Source organism: Gallus gallus, chromosome 7 (genome assembly GCF_016699485.2).
Source record: "Gallus gallus isolate bGalGal1 chromosome 7, bGalGal1.mat.broiler.GRCg7b, whole genome shotgun sequence".
NCBI lineage: Eukaryota > Metazoa > Chordata > Aves > Galliformes > Phasianidae > Gallus > Gallus gallus.
Genome location: NC_052538.1, coordinates 3,379,272 through 3,391,820, shown reverse-complemented (window position 1 = coordinate 3,391,820; position 12,549 = coordinate 3,379,272). Strand labels below are relative to the sequence as shown.

At 42.6% G+C, this 12,549-nt stretch overlaps 1 protein-coding gene across 8 annotated transcripts in view; it reads left to right on the top strand.

Moving 5' to 3' along the window:
• Nucleotides 1-12,549, top strand: part of ERBB4 (erb-b2 receptor tyrosine kinase 4) — a 491,485-nt gene that overhangs the window by 233,314 nt on the left and 245,622 nt on the right. For 6 of the 8 annotated variants that reach the window (XM_015289117.4, XM_015289115.4, XM_015289118.4 and 3 more), the window contains 1 exon segment: nucleotides 9,423-9,609. In XM_015289117.4, coding sequence (XP_015144603.1) covers nucleotides 9,423-9,609 — 187 coding nt within the window. 8 annotated transcript variants of the gene reach the window in all.

Sequence of the window (12,549 nt, the reverse complement as noted above, 5' to 3'; positions counted from 1 at the left end):
TTAGAATTCAATTAATACCAATGCAATTAAAGTGGTAATACTGTTTGTTAAGAGCACCTAAATAATTCATTTTCCTATTGGTGGTATGGAATATGCTTAGGTTCAGCAATTACGTGCTAAGTGAAAGCAGCATCGCCTGTAATGACTTCATGATAGTCTGACCTTTGGTGGTCCTAGCTCACAACAGCTGGAACTTCCTACATCTCACAGAGGCTGTAAAGTAATTAACAGATACGAAATACCACTTTGGGCCTTCTGATGTAGTCTCCCCCAGCTGTGCTCAAGCCTAAGCTTGAATGATCACTCAACCCCTTGAGTTTTCTTTCTGGGGAAGATACGTCCCATCTGTGCTCTGTGTGGTGAAGGAGTCGGAGGCAGTAATGGCCAAAATCAGTCCACTCAGCCCAGACTTAACTGGTTTTCTAGGGTTTTTTTTTTGGATATAGTCAGGCTCACTAGGGTACATTCAGCATCTCAGGGTTACAAGTGGATGGTGAGTTTCTGGGGGTCGGGCTGCTGGACTCCTCCTGCCAAAGGGCACGTCCCAGCTGAGGGGTGCAGGGGAGGTCACCCCTGATGCAGAGATTGAGCAACTGTATTTAATATTAAGTACAATGGTATCTCTGTCTTTGAGGGAGAGGTAATAAGAGTACTAATAAAAGGCAGGTGAAGAGAGAAGGTCCCATTTTAGCTGCTGCATTGTTTTACCATTGTCAATCAGCTGGGAACTCCTTAGAGATTATTCAGCTGCAGTTTAATAACATTGTTTCTGTGATGACTTTAATGACTGAGCCTTTTTTCCATCCTTAGCTATGAGAACAACCCCTCTGTTTTTCCTCCTTCAACAAGCTATTGTGAGTGATTCAGTACATTAAGGAACACTATTAAATATAGAGGTTTCCTCTAATTAAGCTGTTTGCAAAAGATTGCTTTTGTCCAGTCATGTGCTGGTGATAAGTATTGAAAGGAACTGTATCTTATGTTGAGTAGCACAATTTTCCTGCCATACTCCACCAAAAAATAAATAAAATAAAATAAAATAAAATAAAATAAAATAAAATAAAATAAAGAAGCAGTAAGACTGTGAACTCAAGCACTCAGAAATTAGGTAATGCCAGAATTATGGCTATGTGAATTTGCTTTTTTTATTGTTATGAACAATGCATTCTGTCCTTCTGTGCTCCTGACCACATGCAGTTCCCCTTCCCTCTCTGATCTTTTGCTCTATTCCTTCACCATTTCCATTTATAAAATAACCCTTTATTCTGGACACAGTTGCACCCATCTCCTGTAAGGTTGCACATCTTGCCTCATTCTGGAACCAGCTGTTGAGTGGGAGAAGCTTTTGACTTGCCCACCTGGAAGAGAAGCAGTGAAACTAATGCAGAGAAAAATCTTATCTGTATGGTTAGTTCGGTCACTGCAAATTAAAGGCTGTTTTTCTGGTTGTTGTCACCCATCATAATCTCAGTATCTGAAGTTCACACGTCCTTCCTGAAGAATACTTGAGAATTTAAATGCAGGTGCGTTTACTAATTCCTTGTATCATAGAAATTAGGGGTCTGTGCTTGAAGAAGACTTCAACAATCTATTAGTGCCTGAACAACAGAGCTGTTCTCCAGCTTCTAGATAAACAAAAGAAAGCCACATCGTTAAAAACAAGAAGCCTCTTCACTTTTTATCTTAATGGAAATAAACCTAATCAAAAGCCAGCGATTAATGGCTCTCTCCAGGGTTTCTATTCTTGAAGATCAGAGAATCACAGAGTCTGAAATAGTTTCTATTGGAAGGTGTGATGCTGAGCTCAGATTGTGTATTTGTATATGCTCAGCTAGAAACAGATTTGCTAAAATCCAATATTTGAATGAAGATTCTCCTCTTCAACAGAGAGAAACAAGCAGCAGCAACTCCAATATCAGCTAATTTATGTGTGCGAAAATGTCCTACAGTGCCAATAAAGTTGTTTCTTCCCAGGAAATGCATTTAAAATACTCATTAAAGAGTGAATGTTGCACAAATGAAACAAGTTGAAAGTATTTATTTTTTTTTAAGGAAGGAGTTTCTTGGTAAAGAAAAGCAAAGCCCTCCAAGAAAAAAAAGTCCCCTGCTTTTTCAGACAACCAGACGTTTGCTTCTTGCAAAAATAAAACCAGCCCAAAAGCTCAGATTGAGGTTGCTTAGCTGAAATTTGACACAGTTGCCTCATCTTCTCTACACGCAGTTGCTTCCTGCGATCAGAGGTCGAAGCAGCCTTGTGCATCAGGAGTGGCCTGGCACCTCCACCTGCATTTTGAATGGGAAGGTGTAGTAGTTGGTAAGCTCTGTACCAGATCTTTGGGATGGTTAATTGACTGCATCGCTCCAAGGAGTGGGAAACACACCAACCAGCACCTCCTGTTGCTTCCGTAGTATACGGTGGAGAAATTTTAATAAATGCATTTAATTTATCAGGATAACCATAGATTTGCCAGTAATTCATACCAAACAACTTGGCTGTATATGAGGAAAAGAAATCTCAGTGTCTGATGCACAAAGCCTGTCACTCATCAGCTATCAGATGAATGTATGAAACCTCTTTCTAGTGTTAAATGCACACAGAACAGTTCTCACATCTCCGCAGGCAGCTTCCTCGAAGCGCTGTCATTCTGGACACCCTGTTCAGCCTGCACATCATTTGTTGGGTGTATTCTTCCACTTGACTTCTGATCAGACACTTGACCTTTCATTGCCGTCATGGGAAGGGCATCCTTTTTCACCTCTTCTTTTTGTTCCCCGTGTGAAATTTCATCCGTTTGCTGTCTCAGGCTGCATTTAAGCTAGGGAAGCCAGGAGGGCTTCTGAGCTGGAAGAGCCTCTGTGAGCACCCTTCATCCTCCTCCTCTTCTTCCTCCTCCACCTTCCCTCTCTTTCCCTTGAAGGAAGCTTGGGCATGCCGGTTGGATGGGCTCCCTGGCATTCTCACACCTGTTTCCTTATCTGGATGACCAAATAATCAACCTCCCAACACGTAGGTCAGCCTAGATGACAAACAAATCTGACAGTGATTTACAGTGTCACAAATAATTAAGAACAACAAGGAACCCAAGACTCTTTTTTCTTTTTGTAGATGGTATCTTGTGCTAAAATAAATATATTGGCTTGGTTCAGCACACAGTCATCTCAGGGTGCCTGTAGCAGTGCAGTTATGGAACAGCCAAGGAGCACCGTACAGTGGAAGTTACAACTGGGGTCAAGGCCCCTTGCGTTATCAGGAAAACACCTCTGCTCCAGTGGTGGAGGAAAGACCAATGCTGGTTTGGATGCTGACTTCCCAGGGTAGCACTCACCCTGCTGGCCCACAGTGCTAAAGCAGCTTCAGCCATCATTTGGTAGGCCAGCCATCACTTCATCCTTTCCCAATGAAAGTGTCCCGAGACCCCTGAGCACTTCTCACAGGCTCTGGCTATCTGAGGCAAATTGATAAAAGGCAGTGTGTTTTCCCCATGGTTATTACTTTCCTAAAACCCTTCCAGACTGCTGGCATTATTTTGTTTATGAGGTGGTAGTTTGTGCACTTTTATGTCACCTGGAAAGCGAGATTTACTTGATGGAAGCTCCTAAATGCAGAGAAAGCAAAAGGCATTAATCTCTCCAATTGGAAATTCTGTGAGCGGGCAGCTGTAAGCTGATATGCTTTGAGTTTCTGCAAAATGTAGCTACTACTAAACAGCCCGAATGGTGAAGCATTCTCTAACAGCATAATGCTTTGATTTTAATCTTTCTGATCGAATTTATGACTAAGTTTTCCCTTGGGAGATGATGCAATAAGCTCTCTTGGAAACCACTTTGCAAATGTGTTGAAGGCCAATCAGGTATTGCAGTTATAATGTCAAAATCCTTACTGACTCTCTTAATATGTAGTCATCCATACCTTTCCTCAGGACAGTTTGTCGTGGAGATTGGGTTGTTTTTACAGAGTGAAAGCTTTGTCTCAGTCATAGTGTAGCTCAATTTAGCTAGCTTAGGATTCATTGCTTGTGCTCAGGCAGCCTGTCCACCTGGAAGTCAGATCACAGCCTGTCTCTCTTGCTTCAGGTAAGCAGCAGGTAAATGTATAGCTACACAGTTAATTCTCCAGTCTTCCCATAGGACAAGGCCCCCTCCTGGAATAACACAATGTAAAGACCAGCCATTCCAAAAACACACCTTTGGTTCAACCGCTCCAAAGATGGTTTCTCTAAGTTGTGGGAAAACCTTCACTTGCAAATTTCCGATGACATAACAAAATGTGTTTCTCACTGACTGCCACTTTAAATTTCAGGGAAGCTGTTGTAATGTTCACTCCATTGATCTATTGCTGAAAATATTATTGGTCATTTTTAACGCATATTAAGAAAGAAGTCGAGGTGTCTGTGAGGTCAAGAGCAATGTGAAGCTGCTACTGGTTGTCTTAACTATTCAGTCACAGTTCAGTTCTGCAGTCGTGGCACGAGGCTCCTCAGGTACAGGTCTTCACGAAATTACAACCAGTCGCATCCTTCAGTACAACTTCAAGCAAACTAAAAAACTACCAAAAGTTTTTTTTCTTCTTCTTGTTCTTCTTCTTCTTGTTCTTCCTTTTTTTTTTTTTTTTGTAACAAATCTGAGTCTAAACAAGTTCAGTGTTTTGGACAATAAATTCTCAGTAGCTGCCAAGGCAACTCCGGTTATGATACACTACTTGCTTCCAGATCAGGCACCAGAAAACTATTTTTCACAATCTGTGTTCTGATATTCGTCAGTGTGCTCAGACTTGAGGGATTTTCATCGAAGCTTGCACCTCATATCTGAAAAACCGGTGGTGCTCAGAGGGGCTTAACATCACAATTTCATGAATGTTGACGTAATTGAAGAATACTCAGTGTGGAAGGAGACGAGACAAGAGCTTGTTGTGGAACAGCATTCCTGACATGTGTGCTCCGTGTCAGTTTTGACATTGCCTTGAAGTGAAGCATCCTCTTAGACATGAGAAACATCAGTATATGCTAAATATTTCTTGTGGTTGCAAATGGGGCTTTAAAAGAAGCTTGCAGCAGCCACATGCCAGAATCCAGTGCAACACGCCTTCTGAACTCTTGAAAATCTTAGTTTATCTTGCCATTAAGAATTCATAATCATCAATGAGCAATGCATGCAACAGCTAGTTGAGCTCCATAAAGTGCAGTGTGCTGACGATTTCCACATGGCTACAGTGTGGATATTATTGTTTCCCTTAGAGTTAGCACCATAAATGCTGTAGCTGCTTAGAGACCACTTTGTGCTAATTTAGCAAGTGTTAATTTTTTAATTGTCACACTGGAAGACGTAGTGCGTTGCATCAGTGAAAATGTATGCAAAAAATACTGAAAATGAACTGATGGCATTTCAGATGATCAGCTCACTCACTAGTGTGCTTGGCTGCCTTTCATAAAGGTGAATATTACGACTGCCCTGAGAACTTGTCTAAAGTTTCACCAGTGTTCCCCTTAAGGGCACCATTGACGTTCCTTGTAATAAAAACAGGAAACAACTTTATTCCGTTTGGTTTTGCTCTAACAGATACGAATGCTTTGCTTTCGACTGATTGAAAAGGAAAACGTGAAATGTGCTTTTCAGGTTAACTTGAGACATGAAAAGCTTCTGAAACAGATGACATGGTGGTAACTATTCATGGTAGTTGAGCTCCTGACTTCGCTGTGGCACACTGACCTTAACTGACATGGGAAAAAAAAAGGATTAGGTACTTAGGAAATACTTTCCCCTTTGTGTCACTTGGAAATCTGACTTTTTTGGGATTTCATGTAACGTGACAAAACACATGGGCGATGTTGCAGGGTCACTGGAACTTCTTGGACCCGGCTCAGCAGATGTCTGGTGTCTGCTGGCAGCTGAAGCGCGAGAAGCCTTGCCGGTGCGTCCTGAAATGGATATTCCCTCAAAACAGAGCTTACTGTACTTGCAACAGATGGCGTCAAAAGTGGGCCTTTGGCTTCTCCCCAACACGTATCTCATTTACAGTTCTCCGCCCTTTCTGTTTCTCTTGGTGGAAAAGCCTACAAAGCCTCCCTGATGGATGTTAACAGGACACAGCAGGGCTTACGAACAGCCCCAGGTTCTTCCACCAGGCACTGGCCTGCATTCCTGGGCAGAGCAACAAAGTTTTCACTGGTATTTTGCTACGTTTCACTCAGGTTCATTTGACTGAACCAGAGGGTGATTTAAGATAGCTGTTAACAATCACGTCTTTTACTCCCTGCTGGCAGGATAACTCTGACTGTTGGGAGCTTAAAATGCTTTACCTGTGCTCAGCCAGTATTAGTTGTAATTAACGTTCCTGGGTTTTACCTTGCAAGGGAGCAGGTTGTCTGGAGTTCCTCTGCATAGATCATCCACTGGAAAGGAACCTCAGAAAAGAACCCTGTGCACGCCATTTTGAGGGCTGCTTTCTCTGCTTGCCTTGTGCATATATAATGCCGAGAAATGAAACATAGTGTGCAGGAGAAATTGCCCTTGAATGGGGCTGTGGTGTCCCTGATGAAAGAACCCAGATTCTAGATGGTGACACCCAGTGCTCTCACCAAAAACCTGTTCTGCTTCTGTCCGCTAGAGCACCTGTTTGCTGACTGCTTGCTTGCATGCTGCTGCAGCGCGGCTAAGGAGTGCAACAGCGCCATCTTAGGCAGCCCTTGAAACACGGTGGCCGCCATGTTGGGGTGGCTCCTGAGGTGCAGTAGCCGCCATTTTGGGGCTAACCCTGAGGTGTGGTGTCTGCCACGTTGGGGTAGACTGTGAGGCCCAGCTTCTGCCATTTTAGGGTGAAAGCCCTTAAGGTGTCATGTCAGCCACGCTGAGGTACACTGTGAAGAACCACTTCCGCCATTTTGAGGCTGCGCCTGAGGTGCAGTGGCCGCCATTTTGAGGCGGTGCGTGAAATGCGACACCTGCCATTTGGGCGTGGCCCAGAGGCACCGCGGCCGCCATTTTAGGGCACTTCCTGTGGCGTCGCAGCCGCCATGTTGGGGGTGGTTCCTGGGGCCTCTGTATGCCCTGCTGGACTCCTGGGGGGCTGCGCTGCACAAAGGTGCGAGGTATTTTAGGACACACAGGCTTTTCTGTGTTTGTTGATGTTGAAGGAGCAGTCGCACCTCCCTTGTGAGACACATGTGAATTTTAACTAGGTGAGAGAGAGAGCATTAGGATGGCTGACCAGCATGGGTGGAGGTAGGGTTGGATGGAGTGAGGATCTGAGAGTCTGCATGGCAGCCAGAGTTTGCTACAGAGAAAAAGGTGATGTAATGCTGATGGAAACCACGGGACTGTAAAGAACCCTCTGGCTTTTGTCTGGTACTTGCCATAGTTTGTCATTTCAGTTGGATAAACCAAATAAACAAAGTGTAGGGCTTCTCAGGCTACTAGTATCAACAAAACTTCATCCTTTATTATCTCATTTGTTTTTTGTTCCTTCTTTTTTTTCTTGTAAACATTGGAAATAAAGTTTTTGGTGAGTGTATGTATGCTTGGTGCATGTGTTAGCAGTACCATGCTGGATTAGGGCCGTCTTGGGTGTGCTTGTTCTATGAAAGGAATAAGATGTGCTCTAAAGGTAGTGAATGTGGCTGTAAGTGACAAAAGCTAGCAGGGAGGACTTGGCTAGATGCAGTTTTAGAACTGCTTTTAATGTTTTTTTCGACTTCATTCCAAGTTTAAAGTGTCCATTTAAATTAATTAGAATGATAATGGTATCCTTGGAACATGAGTGGAGAAATTTTCATTATGAGTATGATTTCAATATTTCCTTCTTAACGAAGAGAATCCAGAACAGCCAACTTAAGGAAACTTCTGCGTACGATGAAAAAGACATTCCCGACCAAACGGGTTAAGCTGAAATGTCTGAAAGCAGAGAGCTATCATGAAAGTGCTGGAAAGCCTCTGATTATAATGGAATCAGTGTCCCAGGGTATAATGCAGCTCTACATTTAATATTGAGCTACTGAACCGTGCATCTCAACATAGCTGAAGTCACTGGGTTCTCATCAAAGTCCTGTAATGACACTGTGCTCTGCTTAGATGCCAAGCGACTCTTGAAATAGCTCCAGAAATTTTTTAGCAGCTTCAGCTGCAGAGACATCAGGCTTCAGAAGGACAGCTACTGCCATGGCGTAAATATATCTTTCATTATATATACTGCCACAGTCGGCAGTAGACTTATGAACTTCTATAAACATAATTAAAAGGTTGTTGCGCACTTACAGGTGAAATCATGGCAGCAGTGCTGATGCAGCACAAGAAAATCCTGTCCTTTGTTCTGTAAATCTGTTTTGTCCTTCCTTACTAACGATACATTCATGACACATTTAATTCAATGCCTCCTATTGTTTGATTGTTTGGTTTTTTTTTATTATGGCATCGGCTGGAGTCTCTGTCATGTTCGTTATAGTTTGGGCATGCTATTTTAAGTGGAATTTTTCTTATTATGTATTGTTTAAGGTATTGGCTTTGCCAAAGGGAAGAAAAAAAGTGCTTGTATCCACTTAAGCAGATAAGTGGTTGTAAATTTCTGTCCATTAAATATACATACTCACATAAACATACGCATATGCAGTGATTACAGGCTGATGCAGTTACAGAATTAGGTGAGATTTGAAAGCTGTATTTCAGGGAGCCTTTCCAGCACAGGAGTCGTGTTTCTGGGAGCAGCTCTGGGCAGGAGCATTCTTCAGCCTGTCCCCTCTCCTGCCGAGGACAGTGAGGCTCTATTGAGAGCTAAGATGGCGCTTTTCAAAAAAGTATTGTTAGCCTTTTAGGTTTTAAAGAAGTATTTCTGGTTTGTTTGGCTTAGGGGTTTGTTTGTTTGTTTCTTTTCAACACAGCCGACCAATTCTTGGGCATGAGCAGGAGAGTTATTGCATAGCTCGTCTAAAGCAAATAAAGTTTTCAGCCAGCGTGGAGGAGCAGCAATCATTTTGGTAGTAGTTTTGATACCACTTTTGCTAAAAATCTGGAATATGTGTGGTTGTAGCACTTCAGAATGAAACTTGAAGTTGAATCTGTGGAAATATTCAGTGATTGATTTCATTTATTTAGAAGTATAAAGTGATGATGTTGCTTATGGGCTTTATATGTACTCTTTTGAACGTGCTCTCCATTTGTCATCCATTCCTGCTTGATGGTGAGCTCTTCCAGTGATCTCTCTCTTGCCATATGTTGTGACCTTCAGTGTCACCCTATACAATGGAGAGTTACCTGCTAGTATCTCTAATAATCTCAGTTACATTGAAACAGAAATGTGGTTAAGTTCAAGAAGGTTGAAGCTTACATTTATTTGGGTGTTGTACCCATATCTCATGCTAAGGGATCTGATGTGTGAAAAGTTGGGAACAATTGTAAATGGTCTGTTCCTAATCAAATTCCTTTTTGTCTTTCAGTCTATCAGAGAAGTCACAGGCTACGTTTTGGTGGCTTTGAATCAATTTGAATACCTGCCACTGGAGAACCTGCGCATCGTTCGTGGGACCAAGCTCTACGAAGACCGATACGCTCTGGCAATATTTCTTAACTACAGAAAGGATGGCAATTTTGGACTCAGGGAACTTGGCTTGAAGAACTTGACAGGTAAGTGAAGTATGTAAATGTGGTGGATTACTTGGAAAAAAACCAAAAAAGAACAGTTTGTTGTTTGTTGAATGTGTGCATCAGAGCTCTTTGCATTGTGCATATGACAGAGGCACCATCATGCTGGCAGCTGTGCATTGTTTGAAAGGCTCATTGGTACTTCATTTCATTTTCTTTCTGGTTCATAACTGAGCTCTTCTCCAGTCAAAGGCTGTGTATGGAATTCATAGCAAGAGCGTATTTAAAACAAAAGTAACTGTTGAGGATGACCTCTTTTCTTAGATTTCAAGAACACTGTGTTTCCCAGTGGTCCTTGATTACTGCATGTAAGTTGCTTCAGGTGTTACATGTTTCCTGGCAAAGCAGCTTAGCTTTAGCTTTCCCTCTGCTCTTGCTTCTGTCTGCGTTCCTGTTGCTGATGTGCTGGTAGTGGTGCGGGGAGGGAAGGGTGAGAGGGTCACCGGATCTTTGGTGTATTTCATTTTAGAACTTCCTTTTCAAAGAGAAAAGTTTTATCATATATAGTGAAAAAAATATGATTCCTTTTAGCAGAAAGATAAGCTAAGTCCATGGTTTTGTATTCATCTGTAAATTCATGGTTAGATAATGATGTGGACTATGTCAGTATTTCTTTTCTCCCAACTGATAGTCTATAGCGAATGGTCTGGGAGCTTAAAAGTTGGCTAAATAACATATTGTATATGTTGGGCTGTAACTTAATAAAGTGCAGGCAGTGGCAGATGTTCTTAGGGAATTCACTAAAAGTATTTATTTATATTTGGTTCCTCATAAAGGGAGAACATTTGCTATGATGTAAGCTTTGGTGTTTGTGAAATGGCCTTATTTCTGTGAGTCTCTAAGTGCTGAGGGCAGATCACTGACCTGAGCTGGATGTAGAGCTTGTGCAGAGAGGTGGGAACTTAGTGAACTATATTTAGGCACCCTTCTCTCTTTACTTTTTTGTGTCTCTATAGGCACTGGCACACAGGTACCTGCAGTTCCCTGTTCGTTTCTCTCTGAGCTGTATGGTGGTGCTTTCAAAAACAGGAAAGTAAAGGAGACTTCAGCCGTTTGATGGAGTAAAGCACAATTTTGGCAGGCTTTCAGAGCAAGTTCTTTCTCCCAGTCAGACTTTTAACAGTTTTCTTTACTGAGGCCATCACGCTGATACCAGAGTGCTTCCCAAGGTCTCTAAATCCCTGCCATTCCTGATGCACTTCTCTACTACTCTCATAATCCAATTTTCTCCTATCTGTTTCCTGCTTTTCCCCATCCTTCTGATTTAGGGTGTTCATTGTGGCTATCTGTGCTTTCACTAACACAGAGCTATAGCATCATGCGCAAGTAGAATCTTCTACTTCATGTACCTTTTATTGTCTGTGGGTCTCAAAATGCTTTGTAAAAGACATTAGTCCAGGTAAAACTGAGACAGAAAGGCCAAGGCCGTAGAAGGGTGGTAACCCTTTCCTTTTGGGCTGGATGCTGTTGTTCTGCCAGGAAGTAAGGGTTGTGTTCTCAGTGATTATTTATCCATAACTTTGCTGCTTGGTAATGTGAATAAACTTATCTTGTGGGCCTTGGCTCAAGATTCTGTTCTTGAACCAGCTGCCCTGTGCCTGGCTCCAGAGGTTCTCTCTGGAAGCTGCTTTCTTGTGATAGGCACAGCACCAGGACTGTCCACTGAATAGCTCGCCTGTCTTTTCAAGTGTTGTGAGAAAGTCTGCTTTAGCTCAGTGTTTGAATCTTTCCTAACACGAGATGACCACAGTCACTTCATCTGATGTAGGTGGTGTTCAGAAAGCCCTTTGATGGGATTATTTGGCTCAAAATGTATTGTCTCTTGGAAGTGCCTAATAACACTAGCTTGTCTCCTCTGAGTGCTTAAAATAGCTTCTGGGTGCTGAGTATGAGCCAGTATGTGCTTAAAAAAATGCTCTTAGTATTTTGTAGATAGCACGTGCCAGGGCCTCATGAGTCCCTCCGGCAGCTGTTCTTGGACCATTTTCTGTACTGGTTAAGATGCACCTGACTGTTTTAACCCACAACCTGCTTCTTGATGCAAATACTCTCCCTGGAGCATATTACTACTTCATTCATTTTCCTAACACATCCTTAGCCTTAATAGCTTCATAAAAACAAGCGGTGTTTGCAGCAGCCCTAATGGCACCGGGCCACAATAGATGAGCTGTGTCTGGGTCTTCCCCATGTCTACCAGCTGCTCCATGTTTACATTAGAAACAACCAGTGATTTGCATTGAATTTAAGATGAAGCAGTTCCCACAGGCTTGCATCCATCCAGCTTCCAGTCCACTACGGATCTCAAGGTATTGGCATGGAATGATCAAATGCAGAGGCTGCTCTCACCTGCCGATCGTCCCGGCTCTTAACCACAGGCAGGATTTCATTCCCCTGTGACGTACCATTGCATTATTTTTAGTGTGTTGTTAACAGCTGTGTTTTTATTGTCAGATATTCCTGACATACTTACATTTCATCTTTAAATTTAAATGCTGATTTTTTTTTTCCCCCCTTCAGCTATAAAAAAAATGACAACTGTGATGGCAGTATGTTTTATCTGACAGGGAAAACGCAATCCTGTTCTCACTCATGATGTCTGTCAGCTCGAGAGGGAGTTGTGGTAGTGTAGCACAGGTCAGGAGCGGGCCCCAGAATTCACGCGGCGCTTGCAGAAAGCTTTGCCCGTAACGATCTATTTCTCACTTATTATAAACACATAGTCGATGATTCCCCAAAAGTGTCAAAAACAAACAGACATTGAACCAACCAAGTGGCTGCTGCCACCTCAGCTGGACTCATCTCAGCTCGCAGATTCAGCTGCCAAGCAGCGTTAAAATAAAGCGCAGGTTTGACACACTGAATGGATTATTCAGCCTGAGATTAGCAGAATAACTGATGCTGAGGGAGACGGAATGCCACCTT